The 20,512-nt window shown below is 39.4% G+C and overlaps 1 protein-coding gene across 1 annotated transcript; it reads right to left on the bottom strand.

Moving 5' to 3' along the window:
* Positions 1 to 9,074: 9,074 nt before the first annotated feature.
* On the bottom strand, positions 9,075 to 19,725 carry shox (shox homeobox). Its single transcript, XM_032530040.1, is given in 7 exon segments — positions 9,075 to 11,078; positions 11,428 to 11,612; positions 11,615 to 11,639; positions 13,827 to 13,915; positions 14,095 to 14,152; positions 17,429 to 17,637; positions 19,282 to 19,725. Coding segments are annotated over 7 exon segments (903 nt in total). The 5' UTR covers positions 19,529 to 19,725; the 3' UTR covers positions 9,075 to 10,988.
* Positions 19,726 to 20,512: the final 787 nt, after the last annotated feature.

Below are 20,512 nucleotides of genomic sequence, written 5' to 3'. Positions count from 1 at the left end.
GTCCAAGTTAATTTTGCTATCCATCTGTTTTCTATTAAGGAAGGGAAATTATACATAATTCATAATTCAAGAAATAACAAATTGGTTGCTGAACAAACACTGAAGCAGTCCTACACTAAGAATTCAGAAGTGCATTCACTGGTTCAATATTTGACAGTGGAGTTGCTGTTTTTATTTTCCTAATAACAAAGATGAGGAGTCATGGTGTTACACAGTGATATAATTAGAGAGGAGCCCCGACCCGTCTGGTCAAATGAGATCATTTTTCCAGAGCATGCCCAGGGCCAACTCTGATTAATTTGCTACACATTGTGTTGGCTTATTGTACCAGTTGCATAACGCCGTCTCATGTTATTGCTGATCCTGATGAATCTCTACTGAAGTGACAAAAGCAGGAAGTTTTGTCAACCCACATTTATAAAGTAGCAGAAGCAATTTTTTTATCAAACCATTCCCCCCCCCCCCCCTTTTGATCAGTTTAGGGGGGGGGGTGTGAAAGTTACAGAGGGGGTTGGAAGGTAGAATTTACTTTTCTTTTTGATGAAGGAATATAACTCCAAAATATATTTGGGAGGACTTTTCTCCCAGAAAAAAAGTAGAAATATTTCAAAAAGATACATTTTGTGTGTCATGGGCAGTGTTGTAATGTAAAAAAGTGCTAATATTTAGTTGCTGTACTTGAGTGGAATTTTCCCATTTCTTCACTTTACTTTGTTATTCATCTTTTGGGAAACGTTTACTTTTACTCCACTACATTTCCCCTAAGTATCATATTCAATCCTTACTACAAAGTGAAATCAGATGAATTGTGTTACACTGGAAAAAAGCAGGTTTGGCGAATTATTGCTTCTAGATTGCTAAGTTTGTTGCAAAGCGGCAAAAAAAAAAAAAAAAAAAAAAAACATAGGCCAAAACTAAAGAAGAAGCATAATGACTGATAGTTTCACGGAAGAACCTGGTGCAGGCACTGCTGCCATGGTAACAGACAATGACCACCCCGACAACAGTGGTGATGAAGATAATGTTACACACCTTTGGCCATAGAGTTACTAATCAAAGTTTTTTTTTTTTTTTTACTTTTACTTTTACTTCTAACACGTATTATTGTTAAGTATATTTAAGTATATTTAACATCACAAAATGACTGTTGATACTTAAGTCCAGAAAACATCACATACTTTAATCAATATGTTAGTATACAGCCTACATACCATGCAGTTGTGTGATCTGATTGAGTGCCATATTTTCGGAGAGCACATAATTTTTTCATTTGTGATGGAAAGTAACTAAGTGCAGTACGTTTGCTCAAGCACAGTATAAGTACAATGTTGTGTACTTTACTTCAGTAAAATCATTTTGTTGAACGTTTGCCGCAATTTGGGCAAATGCTAGCTCCACTTCTATTGTGCGATTTTGCGGCTATGTGAAAATTATAATTCCTTTAACATATTAAGGTTTAAACTGGAGGACACCATGTTCACTTTAAATTATTAAAGGTAAACTGAGATGCAACATTTCATTGGTGTCATATTATTTTTTTGAAATATCAGGAGAGGGCGTTGCAAAGAAAAAAGTAATAATGCTGTCCAGAGTTTGGTTTCTTTTAAAAGTGAACCATAAAGCTCGGCCCCTCCCCACCCAAATCATTTCTCTACGGTCTCTTAAAAAATATTTATTTGGAGCATTTTGAGTGCAGCTAAACGTCCGTTAAACATTAGGAAAACTTGTTAAGCCAGTCCCTCACAAGGTCATTTTGTAAGGCGATACAGTTGATTCTGTTAGTGAGGCCCTCTTTACAGACAATATTTGGCCACCTTTGAATGTATTACTGCCAGACTATTGACATAGCTTTCTACATTTCAGCAATTTCTGTCATAGGCACGATTGCTGGAAAGGCTCTCGTTTTAGTTGTGTGTCTTTTTCAGGTCTTAGCCATAGTTTTAGATATTAATACGCATTCCCATTAGGCTGATGCACAGTCCTGTAAGCTTTGGTGATTTTTCATTACTGCACACACAGAACTGCTGACCATATTTTATGTAAATCACATTTCCTACAACCAAAATGTTCCCTGAGGATAAAAACCTGAATTCACTCTGTCAGGTTTGACCTTTTGGCCTTGGAAAGTAAGGATTTAGACCAGAGACTCAAAAGCTTAATCTGTTCATCCACACTTAAATCTCTTTGGGGATTTGTAGCGCTGGACTCATGCAAAATGACTCATGCTAAAGGTAGGGAAAATACATTTGGTTTTGTTTCATCTTTATTCTAGCCCAGTTCTGCTTATGGTTCTACGTTGAAATTGTTTCATTGAACAGGCAACACAAAATCAAAGTCAACCTTCTTTTGTTCACATGATCCCTATTTAGTCTGAGAAGCCAAAAATGGCACAAAGTTTCCCAAATATGCTCTCAATGATCATGATCATGATCGTTGTGATCACAGTAAAAACATTTTCTGCACTGCATTTGCATTTTGCATTTCGTTAGCAAGACTCCAAAACTGGAAGTTGTTTTCATTTGCATCTAAATGCATTTGACCCTCACACCGGAAATGACAATAATAATGATAATTATTTTCCCTGAAGTGTTCCTTGTTTGCAGGGTGAATGGAGAATTTTACAACGCTGCAGCAATTGCTCAAACATGGTTTCCAGCACAAATTGCGGTGGTGGGCTGTTTGCTTTTTCATTAACATTCAGCCTGATTGCCCTGAATCTGCGAGGCCCCTGCTTCACTCTCCTCCCAGTTATTCTGCAGAGGACACACAGCAACTCAGGTTTGTCTTTTTATCTGTTCACTGAGATGAGATGCATTATAGGATGGCTTGTAGCATGAGATGAGATGAGAGGAGAAAACCTGTCCCCTAAAAATTACATTCATATACTACGCTACTAATTTTTTTTCCCAACTACATTGTGGTGAGTAACATAATCGTTGCCTGAACAGGCAACATTTTTAGATGATGGCCATGCAAAGTACTACTAGTAATACTTTGACCCCAGAGCGAGAGGTTCACATTCTAACTATTGCATGTGGTTAGGTTTAGGCAACAAAAGCACTTTGGTTAAGATAAAGGGAAAAATTGAGGTTTGGGTTAAGTGTCAATGTGTTTACTTACCACATTCTTTTATGCTTCGTGTCACAGCAGATTTTTTTCTGTATTAAACCAAGTTTACCATCTTTCCCAAATCTTTTCCCAGAGCCATAACATTAACAAGGAAACTGATATTTCGGCAATGAAGCATGTTGTCAATGAACATTTCACTGATATGTTCAGCAAAAAAAATGTGTAACTTGCCAGACATGTTCTCATTATGTTGATATACAAAAGAAATGCGGCATTGCGTTTCCTTCAAAACATATTTATTGTTGCAAATTGTAGTAATAGCTGTCTATAAAGATAATTTCAAGGATACAGGGTTGGATTAGATGAAATCAGTTCACAACTGTGTATCTGAAGACTGTGATTATGCAAAGAAAAATGCATATTATCACAGTCAAAAGTAATGATGAGTTTGAGGTTCAAATAACATCTGGATGTTTTATGCAACATCATCATTAGATGGGATAATCCCAAACATTGTTTTTGCAAATGTGCTCATTTCTAAACACATTGAAATACAATACTGTTCACTATATGGGTAAGTGTAGAAAACCTGTATCTTCTTATTCATTCATTCTGTCACATCACACAAACTAGACTCATGCTTACAGCCCAAGATGGCCTCTCTGTCAGTCGGGGAATCCTTTAACAATGTGCAAAGTCTTTCTCCCTGAGCGCTAACCTGCCAGCTGATTCCATGTCAAACAGATGTTTTGCTGAGCCGCATCAAAACCAAAAAGCTTGTGAACACTCTGCAAGCGGAGCATTGAAAGGAGAAATCGTTTCAGCGACCTTTGCTCCGCCTAAGTCTAGGTTGACATAAACCACTCTGGGTGACTGAGTGTGACAGAAAGCCACAAAATAAAGATGTGGAAAGTTACTCTGCACCAGTCTTTAGCAACTTTAGAGAAATTGTCCCATGAGAAAGCCAACATAAATAAAGTGTTTTACTTATTTTCATTTTGCCTCAATAACAGCGTGTTTATAGGCTGACTTCACCAATTTTTAATTTACTCCCTGTGAAAAATGCAATCAAAACTTCCCTTCAGACCACCTGCTTCTTAACAACTGGACAACACACACTTGGATGAGGAATGTAATATGAGATCTCCTGGCAATCTGAGCTAACTAAAGCTAATATTCTCGGAATTTACTCTGATGGTCTGTTGGGATGGTTTGCAAACATTTACTGTTGACATCTGTTTCAATTCCTCAACTTAATCATGTTTTCTTTGCCAGTTAGATTATTTTTTGTAAAGCATTAACATAACCTAAACTGTCTTTTGCATACAAGCCAAACAGTATTGACTAAGTTCTGAAGAACAGAGTGTATTGTATGCAGTGAAGTGCAGTTCTGATAATCAGGCAGCCCGGCTGGAAATAAAACTTCTGTTTGGTTGGGATTATTGATCGTATTAATATGCAAAGATTATTTTACTCTGGGTGAATTTGTTGTCTAAATACTGTTTTGAAGTTGTGTAATTAAAAAAACAATTTTGAAGAATACTTTGACTTTGACATTTAAGAAACATATTTTTGAAAACAGCTCTAAGTGAAGTGTTTGTTACTCAGCACTTCAATGGAGGCCATTTCAAAACGGATTACAGTTTTAAATTGCTTCTGAATGTTTATTTGTACTATATTCACCATGTTGCAGTGGGGGGGGGGGGGGGGGGGAGATGTATAATTTATCAGGGATGTTTTTCCCTCAAAAAGAAGCAGTTTAATTTTGAAAGAAAAGTCACTTGACAGTGGAGTTAATGTGTTGTCAGGGACTGCAAGAGCCATGACTCTAACGTCTAATGCCATCAAGATTTCTGAAGCCGGGCCATCAACAAACACAAAGTTATTTTCAACCACAACTATGTGTATTGAAATTTGCATTTTACATTATTCACAAAGATTATCATCATTCATTGTTGAGCAAGTTTGTTTTCTTTTGACTTATGGAAGAACCTATTCATGGGAGTGCCTTTTTAGAACTGAAAGGAGTCTGATTCTATTATGAAATAAAGGCAAATCAAGCAGTATGGCAATGCTTGCTGGGATGCAAGTTACTTTATTCATCCTTTATCATTTGTTCCTGCTAATTAAAGAGCTGTTTGTTTTATTCAGAGTCCTACACAGTGCCAGAGGGAAGCAGAGGGTGTCCACCAGCTTAGTCCAGACAAAACTCAAAACAGTAAATTGCACCACAATATCTGTATAATTATTAGTACTAACACTAGTTGCACAAAGCAAAATATAAATGTTGTATTTTGAAGCATGTGATGAAGTTAGTTGTCTACTCATGGTATCTTTTATTTTATGGAAAACAATTTTAAGTTGCAAAATTGGATATCATTATTATTATTTTGAAAATGGGACCTCAAGGATCTGAATTTATGGGTGCCCGGATAGCTCAGTTGGTAGAGTGGGCGCCCATATATAGAGGTTTACTCCTTGATGCAGCAGGCCTGGGTTTGACTCTGACCAGTGGCCCTTTGCCACATGTCATTCCTCCCCCCCCCCCCCCCCTTCTCTCCCCTTTCATGTCTTCAGCTGTGCTGTCAATAAGGCCTAAAATTGCCCAAAAAATGATCTTAAAAAAAAAAATCTGAAGTCATTTCAATAGACCTTTTTCACAGCAGACATATTGACTTAGGAAAAGCGCATGTGTTATTAATTACATTAACAATGGCTTTGTTCTGTAGTGTGTAGTGAAGTGTCCCAGTAAGCCATGACAGTGGGACAGTGAGTCAGCGTGCACAATACCATGACACAGTAACTGAAGCAGCAAAAAGGAATTCAGCCATCATTCATTTATTATTTACACCTGTGATTTTCCAAAAAGTCTTCCATGAAATCTAAAATTTTTGTTAGGTGAATGTGTCTTCAGTCAAAGTAAATTCTGTGACTGGAAAACATTACCTAAATAAATCCATTGTATTATTTATTTATAGAAGATTGTTTGATTATTTTCACTGTGATTAAACTGAGGATAAACTTGGACTCAGCTGCCGTGTGACACGTGTCTTTACTCTGATTCGCTGTTGCCGACACCTGAGTGGATCCTGCCAGCAGAGCGAGAGAGTGATACAAGAGGAGAACAAGGAAATGCTCCGGTCATAAATACTCTGAGCCCACTGGATGGAGCTGCAACGGCACTCCACAACAGAGAAACCCACTCTAACCGGAGATAACCAGAAACTTAAAACACAAACCAAAACATTTTGCTTAAAACAACTTAAACACAAGCCGCCATGCAAATATCCCACATCTTTTACTACATTTATTGTTTAAGTTACTTACAACAAAAGTAGAATACATGTGTATGTGGACATGCAATTAATTGCTGTGATGGATGTTGATGCAAGACAGCAAAAGATGCCAAGTTTAACCTTTATTATTCTTGAATTCACATTGTAGTATTTATTTTAAGACAAAGTTTTAAGTCCCTGTATTTGTAGATGGAGCTGATAGATTTAGTAATGGCCCCAAATTGATGGGATATTACACTGCAATAAGACAGAAAATGCAGTGTTTTTAGAAAGATAACAAAAGCCAAATGCCTGATCTGAAAATAAACTCTAAATGAGTGTAACATAAACGGCTGAACAGAATGTGAATGTGATGTGTGTTTTTTATTTTATTTCCTCAATTTTTTCAAAGTTTAAATTCTTGACACTTTCCATCTCCACTGCAACAAAAAAATAAAAATAAAGTGTTGACCCAGACTGGAAATGTTAGTTTTAATATAATTTTGCACTGCTGATGACGCCAGATACATTTATGAGCATTAGCCAACAAAGCAAACTCGAGTCTGGCCCAAACAAACTGGAATGAAAGGCGGCCTTTGATCCTCGGCCGACCATAGTGACTTCAGCACTTTAGCTCAATTGTTTTCAGCTGAGGTTTCTCTGGGTGGCTTCACTTCAAGCTACAACTGAAACTGCCGGAACAGGATTTACTTGGGATTTAAGAACCACAAAATTGGCTCACAAAAAACACTCTCAGCTAAACCAAATCTACGCTTATTTTCAGAGTTGTTGCAAGTAGCCCCTCGAGTTATTGTGATACAGAATGACAAAAAACTTCATGTTTCTTTGCTGAGTATTCACCGTCTTCTCAGGCCTCTGTCATTTCACACCACTGCCGGCTTTACGTTGTGGCTACGACAGCTCACATTCCGTCTGATCATAGTTGTGTGTGACATTTCAAAGAGGATTATGAGAATGAACTGTGATAAAAACTATTTTCACGTGACCCCTGAGCACTTGACCTCAGACTGCTGGGAGTCGCATGTTGTCCGGGGCTCGTAGAGAGATGTAGAAATGGTTAACCTCGACAATAATGTTGAGGTAATCACAACATATGAGAAGAAAGAAATCTCCATTTTCTGGTGATCAAAACTAGTCGTTAACATTTAAATGTGTGCATTTTAGTTTATCCTAGAGTATGGTGCATGTGAAACCAGTTGTTTTATAATGAACGTTTTCGGGAATCCGAGCACAGTTTACCAGAACACAGGACAATGAGGAACATGTTTTCCATTGTCTTTTAAAAACAAAAAACACACTCAGAAACAAAAAAAGCAAAAGCTCCTCAGCAATGAAACCATAGTCATCCACTAAATATCGCCACTCACTCACTCACACACACACACACACACACACACACACACACCACACACACACACACACACACACACGCACACTGCTATTAATATATTATTGTGTATTTCTCACTTGTGGCCAAAATAAATAGCGTTATGTGCTTGAACATGTTGACAAAGCAGCCATGGCTCATTGGTGGTTGATGGATGGCCTTGTGTGCCATGCTAATTATTAGTACACATAAAAGGATGCTGTTATTTCCAGACCTGGCCCCAGCAGGTCCCAGCCGGAGGGGTCACTGGGTAAATACGGAGCCATCAGTCTGCGACTATATCACTCAATCTTGATGTATGAGCAACGAGGTACAAATTAAACGTGCAACGACCTTCTAGGGGGTACGGCACTCAACAGGACGCCATTTGGACTAATTCCTGCATGGGGTTCAGACAATAGGCCACTATACCACATGGTGTAATTACTTTGTGTACACACATCTGGAATTAAGCTCCCAGAGGAAGCTAATACACTTTAAAAAAAAAAGAGGCCAACCATTTTAGATGTGCAAAATTTAGTATGTGTGGGAAGAACAAGTGGAGGGAGCATGCAAGTGTGTTTGTGCACGCGTGTGTTTGTGCATGTGTGGCGGTTGACTTCAAATGTAAATGCTGATGAACATTGGCCAACTCTTGACCTTCTCATGTCAACTGCTCAAAGTTAATCATTGCCGTTGAAACAAGGAGAAACCAACCAAGCTCAAAGAAGATTACGTGTCATAAACTGTATGTAGTATTCCTCAAATCTCTCGTTTGCCTTCTATTCTTCCTCGACACTTAAAGGCTTCACACTCAGGTTACAGCCATCTTGTTTCTATTTGGCGAAGTTACAGCCCCACTTTCCATAGCAATCCTATCTGTGTCATTATGAAGAACACAGGCGGAAAGCTCTACAATGTAGGGGGCTCCAGATTATGGTTGCATCTGGATTTTATAGCAGCTCAATTTTCTTTGCTGGTGTGCGCCTTAGATTGGATGTGATGAGCTGGGCTGGCGAACATGCCATCCATGTGAATGTCAACTCTAGACTGATATTGCCATTGATCCACAGGTTAGAGTTGCTGAGAATCAGCCACAACACAGTATGAGACACAGAGAGAGCATAAATCTGCTTCAGGACGTAAATACTGACATTAGAGAAGGAGATTAGCTCTGGTCTGCTGTTATTATCATGATAATGTGGTTAGTTCTGTAAGTTCTGTCTTCTTTGTGTACACTGAGTAACAAAGTATGTTTCCACAGCAGCATGGCATTACTTTTGTGCGAAACTCCAAGTTCTGTCCAGTATGAAACAACTGGTAAAAGTATTTTAAAACTCAAGTACAAATATTTATAACTTTATTGATAGTTTACTTGTACAAGATGTACATTCATATTTTGCGATTCAAAAGGGGAAAAACAAACTGTACGGTGATTCATGTTTAGGCATGCTTGCATATGAAATGATAATCATTTTAATGGGTACAACAAATTCCATGGAGTATTGTTCAATTCAACCATCCCTGAAATGTTTGTAAACTCGGACACGCTACATTTTTTTTTCGGCAAACAATGCACTACAGCCACACCTCCTAATTCAAATTCAACACTTAAAAAAACATACAAAAATAAATGCAAAGCCATGTAAAAATGTACACTTGTAGTTCAACGATTTCATCTTTTAAAAGCTTTCAGACAAAATAATAAATAAAACACCCATATGTTTAATTTAAAATGAAGACATAGATAAACAATTCTAAATGGAGGTCTGAACAGAGAAAAGGTTTTTTGGAGACTGTTAGAGGTTCATAGATCTTTAACAGATCCTATATGTTAAGCACACTTCTGACAGCAGTGTTTAAAATGTTGCCAAACTAATCAAAATGTTCTGTTGTTTTGTCTAGAACAATTTGTAAAATACAATTTGAAATATCAGGAAATAAATGATGAAATGTCACATACAACATGCAGAATTAAGCTAATCATATTGTAAACAACTGCTTGGTTTGGATTACAATGCTGATTTGTTGGTTCTATGATGAACATTTTCCAATATCCAAAAGTAAATGGCATTTTCTAACGACAGAGGTTTTTTTTAAATTATTTAGAACCTGACCAAAATTTCTGCAGCATCCCAAAGATGTGTTCATGTTTTCCTCAACAAGTGACAACTGCACCTGATGTATACAAAAACTGCTTGAATACATAGGAGGTACGTGGGACATGGCACCTGGTAATGAGTGACTTTGCTCAAACTTAATAAAATATACACTGCTGTAGAAAAACTGGTGTGTTTGGCAAAGAAATTCAACACTCCAACAGAAAAAAAATCATTGGGTCTCTTTATCATTGAGGATTAACTGCTAGCTGTTTTTACTTTTTTGCTATTTACAGTATTGCACTTAAACTGCACACCATTGCATTTCAGTTTGACTGATGCTTTCTTCATGTTTTCAGAATTACAAAAAAAAGGAAAAGAAAAAAAGAACGCATGTATACCCTTTATCCAAGATAATGTCCTTTTTGCTGATCACACAACAATATCAAATCCCCCTCCCCCTTTAATTAGTAAAGTAGTATCTGCTTGTAGTGCGATTTGTAAACTCCCACATACAAGACCTGAAGTGCAAAGGCTATCTTCACTTCTTTACCCAGGATACAACACAACAAACAGACAGAAATAAAGACAGAGAGAGAGCGCGCTGTGAGGAGTAATGCAAAACAAGTCTCGCCAACACATGCCCAGCAACGCAGAATACCATCTCTCCCCTCTGCAGCAAAGTAAAAACGAGTTGTTGCTTTTGATATAGCACAAGTCCACAAGAAGAAGGATATCAAACCGTGATGCAGAACTTTCACTTTGTAGGTGTAGGGGGGGGTTGTGGGCATGTCAAATGGCAGTGTTAAAAACAGTTGTCGAGCGTGTATGTCAGGTGCGGATGGAGGCCAGTCCCAGAACGGTCCTCCATTAGAGCTCATGCACTTGGCAGCAGCAGGGAACACAGTGGTTGGAGACAAATATGGTCTTTTTTATGTTTTTTTTCTTCCTTTTTCTAGTGAGGGTGGGGTGGGGGAGGGTGTAAAGGTGAGAGCCGTTCCAATGCTTCGTTGAGGTGGTGCTTGGGTCTGTTTCTCCCATGCTTAACCCTCTGCATTGTCAATATGGCGTCAGCAAGGCTCTGCTTTTGGCCCTGCTGCTGCCTGCCAGTTTGCTTTGTTCTAACGTCTTCTGGTCTGACGGGCCCCGGCCTGGCCCTCAGACAGACATCCACATGTGTTTGTACGGTCCTTGGGATGTGATCTGTGCCTGGAGTGGACTGAGCCACTGGCCCCGCAGAAGTCCTGCCTGTTGGGGCGAAAAGTAAAAGGTGATTTCATTGGTATTTAATTACCGTTCTCTACAAGTGGTTTGTTTTGGCAGCTGGTTTTGTGACAATTTTCTCGCTCCCTCCTTTTTTTATTTTCCTCCTCCACTGTTCTCCCCCTTTCTCTCTCACACACACTCTCTCCCCCCTCTCTGTATGTGTTCCTCTCTTTCATTCTCACTCAGTGTTTTTGTTTAGTTTAGTTTTAGCTGTGAGTGTCACGGCCATTTCACAGGCTCAGTCTTGTGTGAGAGGCGATTATGGGCATCAGGCGAGCGGAGGGGTAGCCCGGTGGGGTCAGAGTCCCAGAGCCTCGGCGTGTTTTCTTGCCTTGAGTCGCAGGTCGGCGATGCTCGAGTTCTTGCTGTTGCTTTTGGCAGCTGCTGCCACCGCCGCTGCTGCAGAGGCCGAGTCGGCGAGTGATGCGATTGGTAGTCCAAACGGAGGAGGTGGGAACATCAGGTAGGGAGCGTGAGCAGCCAGGTGAGGGTGCAGGTGGGGGTGGGAGTGGGCGACTCGTCCAACTGAAGCTGGGCTTGGACCTGCAGAACAGAAAAACACAAAGTTAGTCACTATGGGTTGCCGCAGGCCGCGCATGTGTGTGTGTGTGTGTGTGTGTGTGTGTGTGTGTGTGTGTGTGTGTGTGTGTGTGTGTGTGGTGTGTGTGTGTAGTGTGTGTGTGTGGTGTGTGTGCGTATGTGTGTGTGTGTGTGTGTGTGTGTGGTAGGGTTGAGGATTTAGGTTTCACAGTCTGACACTATTAAATTCCCCCTCTAATTTTACCCCCTCAAAGCCGTTGCTTACAGTGTGTTTTCTAAGAAAATAGTTAAGGGCTGCACTCTGCGCTTTGGCCCTTTTTTCATGTCAGCTATTCTAAAAGTTAATGAATCATACATTGCTCTCAGACACCACATCCAATTTAATCGTCTAGAATCAAAGTCCTTCTAGGACCTAGAACAGATTTGTTTAATTCAGACTGAGGACTCCGTTATACCCTTGGAAATATGCAGTCTTGTTATCCTGATTATGTATTCAATTGCATAAATAAACAATTTTGCACTAAAAAGATATTCACATATTTGGAGTTATAAATATTTATCCTGACATATTCCTGAGTCAAGGAGGAAAAAGAAACCATAAGGAGCATAGAATATCAGTTTTCACATTCTTGGCAATTATTTTATAAGAAGTAGGTGAAAATTAAGCATCCACTCACTTCAGAGGGAGAGAGCTGAGCCTGTTGCCATTCCCCATGTGTTTCAAACACCACAGGAAGAAGTGGGAAAACTAAAGTAGTTCATGCTTTCTTCTCCAACCAAAATATATATATACGATATACAGCCAAAGTTTTACCTCAACTAAATATTGTTTTTTTTCATTTTGTTCCCTTTCATACTGGCCTAAAATGACAAAAATGACTAAAGTCGAAGTTGTTAAATGAAAGGGAAAATTAATTTCCACCACAAATGTATTGTTGCACAGCAGTGCTGCAATGGCAAACCGTCCTGCAAACAACAAGCATTGCCACACATCTCATTCACCAACAATTGGGTAACAAACTACAACTGTGACTGATAACTTCCAAATGTGCAGTGCGATTACATCCGATTAAAATGCATGAGCACTGATGGAAAACCTAATCAACTTCTGGAAACTTGGTTTTGTGAAGTGTTTCGGTGGACATGACAAAAACTAAGCTGTCACTGACAAAACATGTGGGTTTGACGTGCTTGTATATTTTAGGGTGTGCATGTTCCGTTTGTATCCGCATATACAAGTGCATACACTTTTGTTTATTGAGATGACTTTGGTAGTGATTCTTTACTTGTTGGTTAATACTAAAGCGGGATGAGACATACTGTATGACACAAGATGTTCCAGGCCAGATTTGAACTTCAGACCTGGCAGTTACAATTCATGCACCTCACCCATCCAAACCCCTAGCCATGTATGGGTTTTCTTTGCAATAACTGCATTGTAATATCAATGCAGCCTGTGCATGCTGCCCACCCTCTATATCAACCTCCAACAGCAAGCCTATCTCGGTATGCAGGCCTCAAGCCTCCACCCCTGCCAGTGCAGCTCAACGCCAATATCCATCAGAGCCCACTCCATTCCCCGCTTTCATCATCTCTTTTATGTGCTTGCGCCTGACGCACCGTTGGCTTAATTAGGCCGCTGCTTTTCACAAGGGTCAAGCAGACAACACAGCAGCCAGGACGCGAAAGCAGATAGCAGCAGATCAAATGTCCATCTCTCGTCTCCCTGTACAGCTCAACCCTCTCCACACTGCCAGGAGGTAAAAGGTGCACTGGGGTCTGAGCTGCTCCCTCCCCCTCCAACACACACACAGTCTCTCATCACTCACATATAATAGCTGCACATGGCCTATAGATTCTTGCAAACGTACAAATATAGTATGCCTATAGTGTGACACAGATTCCACCACAGAAACACACACACGTAGCTCCGACTTACACTCCCTTTGACCTCTTTTTTATAAATTCCACAGTCTTCATACCTGCATTACAAGATGCTGAGTAATCATCTTTTTTTCTCCTGCGTTTAACTTTTTGCATTTCTTCTGCTTGTGTTCCCTGATTAGATGTTTTATATATTTGAATATGTATATATATACATATATATATATTATATTATATATATATATATATATATATATGTATATATATATCAAGCTTTGTCAAGTCTAATAAAAGAACATGGCCTACCTGTTGGAAGGGCATCCGGAGGGCACCCATATTGACATAGGGTGCTACTCTGCATGCGTCGAGGTGACTGCCGCTGCCCAGAATAACACCTGGAGAGAAGGGAAAGATGTCTGTCAGACAGCCAGACAGTTGTTATGTGAGATGAGAAGGTAACAGTTTTTTTTCCACATGCAGTTAAAAAAGTGTCAAATTGCAAAACTAAAATAACCCATCAAAAACATAAAATATAAATAAGACCATTCAAAAGGCAATAAAAACCTACATTTACCTTTGTGCATCTGGTTTTCTTGTTTTCGACATTTGGCTCTTCTGTTCTGAAACCAGACCTGTAATGGAGAAAGCAAATAATCTATAAGAAAAATACAAAGTATTAAATCCAGTTTTTAACAAAAATGTAATTGTGTCTTATATCAGGTGTTATTTGAATAATAATATAATGTATGGACAGGCCACTTAGGCTGTTTGTCACTAACAAAAAAAGGTTCACAGGTTACATATGAGCAAATGAAATCTTGTTTATCTGTCTGTATCTAGTTTGCTATCTGTACAAAAATAATTATAAATGTTTCAATAAAATACGAGGAAACATGTATTGGATAGAGATAAAGCCGGAAATTGTTCAAACTGTCTCAGGTCGAAAAAGAAACACTACAGAAAATCATGAACAGTAATTTTTAGCTTCCCAGTCAAATTTTAAAAGGAATATCATGGTGCTAAAATACAACAGCATGACTATATTAGTATAGCCACCACACTCACAGACCGTGGAGGAATATTCTAAGAATACTATGAAGATATTCCGTCAAGATATCTTACAAAAACACACAAAAAAACTCTGTTAACCACCTTCCAATTAGCTGGTTGTCTTTGAAGCTGCAGGCTGCAGGCTACGGCCTATTGTTAATCATCATCAACCTAATTTGCCTCGGTGAATAACATCATGCCCCCTCCCCTCCGACCCCCCGCAATGATTATCATTTACAGATGCGAAATTAGCGACTGGTCGCGGGCCCACAAAATGGGCAGAGTGATGATGATGTTGACGATGTTGATGATGATGATGATGATGATGACTCAAGGTGCCGTGAAGCCATTTTGAGCATTTTGTGGATCGGAGTTCAACATTGTGTCGGTTAGTGACTGAGACAGAAGTGCGGAAGTCAACTGAAAATTAAAACAATTGTTCTATCTTTCAAATAATCACCTTATACTGTATGGCCTATTTTTTTTTAAATAAATATCCCAACAAAGAGACGTTATAGGATTATTTTCGTATGCAATTTAAATACATGTAAGGCCCTTTGTCAACTGTTTACCAATTAAATTACATTATTATTAGTAGACTATTAATGATAATAATAAAAATAAGAAGAAGAAGAAGAAGAAATAATAATAATAATAAATAAATAAATAATAAAGGTACACATTGTAAATTGTCATGTATGTATAGGCAGTGAGTCATTTTCTCCACAGCGTTAAATGGTGGTAGAAAAGGTGTTTATGAAAATCCCAGGTGATTTTGCATGAACGCACCGTAATCCCTCAGATAAATCAAGGCTAATATTAGACGGGCCCGGGATCAATTCCAATTACGCGCCAGTATGTTAAGCAAAGTGAACTACACTGGTTCAGACAGTTATTTCTTCATTAAGGGCCACTCAATGATGCGCTTCACAAATACCCTAATCTCGTTTCCTTTTTGATTTTTTATTAGAGACAGTGAATAATGACATTTAATTTAGCAGCGCGCCAGAAACCCAAAGATATTAGTCCTAACTGAATTACTGCCTGCTCCTCACCAAGCTCTCATAACTTTCAATTAGATTCATTGACAGCTGCTCGGAGCGCAGGTTCACAGCCTGCAACAGTCCTGCTACAGCTCGCTCTCACTAAATCTGGAGACATGTCCCCGTGTCTAAAACGTGCCTAAAAACGCTTTTCAAATGCCTAAATTTGAAAGAAGAGACCGGGGTCTGTCGGTCATTTTGATGACAGAAAACACACACACACACACCTACACACACACAACACACACACACACACACACACACACACACACACACACACACACACACAGTCAAACCGTTAAGCCTTTATGAAGCATATTTACACCATCAAGTATTTTAATGCACACGTTATAAACTTAGTTATAATTACAATGTTATCCCGTATTGTAACTACTGTCAATGAAAGCCCGACAATGTTCAGCTCAAAATGGTAGTCGGTGGGCTTATAAAGCTGTGATGGGTCTTATTCATCCGATTAGATAGCCGAACAGCAGCAGAGTTGGGCCAGAATTGAGTTATTTCTAATCTGTTTTTATGGGGACACTACATCAAGCCAATGGCAGATATTACAAAGAAAATGAGGAGGGATACGAGTTGACATAAGAGCGCGTCCCCTGAAGCAGCCATTCAGGCTCTTCATTCATTTTAATCATTGGTTGGGATATTCTTTCTCCCCTAAGGCTGCTGGGACCGTAGGAGTAGGCTGCAGGCCTATCAATATGCTGCAAGTTCAAGTACATCGAGGGTGATTTACAGCAGTTTAGGAGCGTTTCAAAGCACTGAACTCTCCCTGTACAATTATAGACGTTTCTTTTTCTCGTTATTTAAACTACTTGTTAATTACACCACGGAAGGCAGAGACAGTCATTTGGTCATTTATTCAGTCTAAATGTTATTTAAATTCAATCTGCAAGATACAGATCCTGAAAGATCGACAGTAATCGTTCAGACATTTGTATTCAACTGTCACAGTGAAACAACAACTCCCTGCAGGAATATTACGACACCACGAAGAGGGGAAAAAACTCCTAGATACATAGAGTACCACAGACACTTAACAAATCCCCATAGGAGTAAGGAATTAAGGAATAAATAACATTTTAGACTTTATCACAACAGCCGGCATCATTCAGCTCTCAGATAGGTCTTCCTGTTTGTAGACTAATGAGCTATTGACGTTTGTTTTTTTATTTTTGTGTTGCATGTTGCAGGACACACACTGATCTTTTTATTATCACAAAAAAAATGTTTTGGTGTGCTTTAAAAATGCCACGTGGCTGACGCAGTTTTTCGCTTGTTATGCTTATATTATTACAAGCTCGAAAGCATGATCAGCACGAGGTTAAACTCGGTAAATTGGGTTATTAAAAGCGAAAAGGAAAGGGGGGGGGGGTAACTGCATTGTTGTTCAATCAGTTCAGATATTGTCTTTTAGTGTGTTAGGCTAAGTGTGCAAACTGTTATAAAGAAAATAACTTTGAGGTTCTATAAAAATCTTTTTTTCATGTGGCACACTGTTGTTTTTAACAAATGTAGGGCTGATTAGATCATTAACAAAACTCCCACATATCGCGATACCACTAAATCCTTCTACCATGCTGAAGAACTGCAGTCGGACGATATAACGTCTTCCAGAGATCCTACTATCACTTCAAAACACCGAGCAGGCTATGTTGTCTCACTGACAAGCTATACCTGCAAGAACATTATGAAGAAAAACACCGTTTCCTGCTCAAGCGCAGCCCCCTTGGGATTGCCATTTTGAATTAGATAAGTGGGAAAAATAAATAAGAAGAGAAAGAAGGAGATCCTCACCTGCACCCTGGCCTCGGACAGTCCCAGCCGCTGGCTCAGCTCTTCCCTCATGAACGCGTCCGGGTAGTGCGTCTCGTCGAAGAGCCGCTCCAGCTCGTTGAGTTGCTCCAACGTGAAGTTAGTGCGACTCCTCCGCTGCTTCAGTTTGCCCTGTGCATCCTCGTCCTCCGACTTCACGTCCTCCTTTTTCTCCTTACACTCGTATATCCCTGTTAAACGGCCCACGGTTAAAATAAAAATAAAAATAGAAAAAAACAGGATTTGCATTTAAATTCTGCTGCTTGAGTTACATAAACATGACACACTCTCTCTTTCTTATTCACACAAGCACAGCATTGGCCCCCCATAGTCATATAGACTGGGCCCTGTTAGGGGCCTAAGGCCTGGCAATTTGGCAGCAACACACACACATCACACAGCCTGTTTCTGCAAGAGAGAGGGGCCTGTGGCAGCATTTCCAGCCTCCTTAAGTCAGTGTGTATGTCAGTGCTGTTATGAAAGCAAATCAGTCAATACAGGCCATATAAGCCAAACAAGGGTCTGAGCGGTTTAAAGAGCAGAGAATAAACGGACAAGATGTGGGCCTAATTATTCGCCTCCGTGAAACACACTAGGTTGTTTCAGGCTATAAATAAAAGATGGTCCGTCTTAACATTTAATTTCCGTTTTTCATTGAAAGCTTAAAATGTCTGTATTTCACACCGTGTAATACACTTTCAGAATATAGGCTATTGATTTCTTTTTGGCCTATGTTGTAGCCTGATAATTATCAGTGTGATATTATTAGTAAAATACTTGACAACTGCTGCAATTACTGGCCTGTTTGGTGAAAATGCATATTTCCACAAATGAAAGTCATGTACTAATATAATGTGAAATGCTTATAAAATGAATCCCATACACAGAGAACCAGTCTTCCTCTATTAGGGTGCATTAATACGAAGTGTGATGTAAAATAATACAGCCAATAATGCTGACCCTTTTTTAATCTGCCTGTAATATAAATATAGAAACAAGTTGAAACTGCCCACTGCACCCTACCTGACTGCTGAGTGAAAAGAGGCCTGTCCTGCTTTTTAATCAATCAATAAATAACAGGCTTTTTTTTTAAAGGGCGATTATTATTAAGTGCGTGTTCAGTGTCCGATTTCTTAATTTACAGGAATTTGACAGCTTAAAGTGTGATTTTCGGGTGCATGTTCTAAAGCAGCATGACAACCCACCGAGGCTATATATTTTAAAATGGGACACTACATCACAATAGCATTACAGTTAAACTTTTACATGATGCCAAATATAATATAACATGTCCCTCAGAATTCCTAAAAATACTGTTAGAGATAAAAGAAAATAAAGTAGAGTGTGAACGATTGCCATACACTTTATAATGCTTTTTTTAAAGATTATTGTGGCCAACACGAACATGTTCGTGTTGGCACAAGATGATACATCGTAAAGAAAACAAGGCTCAACTTAGTATTAAACACCACATGTATTGTTTAGGCCTAATTATATTGTACAAAAATGCATAATGAATGCCACGGGGATTTTTCGTTTGGTCAAAGACCACGCGCATTAAAACAAACATCAAATGGTTAAAACGACGTTCAGACGAAGGGCCCACCTCCTGCTATGTTAAATAATCATTGTAACAACAGAATAATGTGTTAACTTTGTAAATCTACTTGAACTAAACGCGCGCCGTTGGGCTAAGTCACTAAACTCTCTTTACGCACGGATTTGTGGGGATTTACACACACAGCAACGTCGCTCTCGATGCAAAACAACTGAACTTGAGACATTTTCTCGAAACAGCACGGAGCATTTTCTTAAAATTAAAATAAAACCCTTACCCTCAGTCGACCTCGAAACATTAAAGTCCTTCAGTTTCTCCTTTTCCAGCTCGACGTGGTCCTTGAACAGATGCACCGGGCAGTGGCTGCCCTCCGTTATGTCCTGCAGGTTTGTCTCCGGGCTGCCCAGCTCCCTCGCCCTCGTCAAGCCGCTCTCCAAAACTTCCCTGTACGTGATACTCTCTTTGCTGCTCTCCTTGGTTTTCTGATCGAAAGATTTCGACACAAATGCCGTAAGTTCTTCCATGGTCGGCTCTGTGGCTCAGTAGTGGTCCTGGTCAGGGAAATCCACCGTGAATTCTCAGTGTAAGCTATACCTTAGCGTGTCTCTATAGCACCAGCACTGCTCACGGATACGCTCTTTTTAGGAGGCTGGCAGCAGCGATAGATAGAAGGGGTGGAGAGGAGGTGAGATCACTCCTGCTGTTGTGACTGTGTATTTGAGAGCACACTATTTATACACGACCACCTCAGCCCAGCACCCCCACCCCCTCTTCCCTACGATCTCTGTGTCTTGAGCAATTACAGGCCGGTTCGACTTTGCAGAATTTAACTTTCAGCAGGTTTTTTTTCTTCCTCTTCTTCTTCTTCTTCTTCTTCTTCTTCTTCCACAAATCAATGATGAAGCTGATAGAGGCGGTTAATTGAATTACGGGGTCATTAAAATGCCTACGGTGGCTCAGTCCTGCGAGGAGGCTGTATATGGCTGTTATGTCTAATTAATTCGGCGAAAATTTAATTATCGCGATTAGAAATGCTGGCTTTGTGGGATTGCCCCGTGCTTTTGGGGTGTTTGTTGAGTTGACTAATGTGTTTGAAAGCTAATCTAAGCGAGACTCGGTCCAAATAACATCTGTTGTATCAGCCGGGTGGACTTGTTCTTCTCTAACGTGAAGTTAGTACACCGTTTAAGTCTAAAAACGCAGACGTGGACGAATTCGATCACAACGCACAATTTAAAAGTAGTTAATTGATTGAAAAAAAATACATACATTTACTCATCCTAAATATTTTTCAGACATCACAAATTCACAACAGACTTCCATTAGCCTACGTTCAGTTGATATCAGTAAAATCTAATCAGGTCCCAATACCTTTTTCCCATAATTTTGTGCAAGAAAAATCATTTTTTTGCCAATTTAAAAATGTTTTCAGCTCCCTTTTTTAAACATGTTGCCTCTTTTCACATAGCCTAAGTCTAAATGTAAACTGGAAATCATAAGGAAAGGTA

This window comes from Etheostoma spectabile, chromosome 11, assembly GCF_008692095.1.
Source record: "Etheostoma spectabile isolate EspeVRDwgs_2016 chromosome 11, UIUC_Espe_1.0, whole genome shotgun sequence".
Lineage (NCBI taxonomy): Eukaryota > Metazoa > Chordata > Actinopteri > Perciformes > Percidae > Etheostoma > Etheostoma spectabile.
The sequence above is the reverse complement of the archived record's forward strand: the minus strand, read 5'-3'. Positions and strand labels throughout refer to the sequence as shown.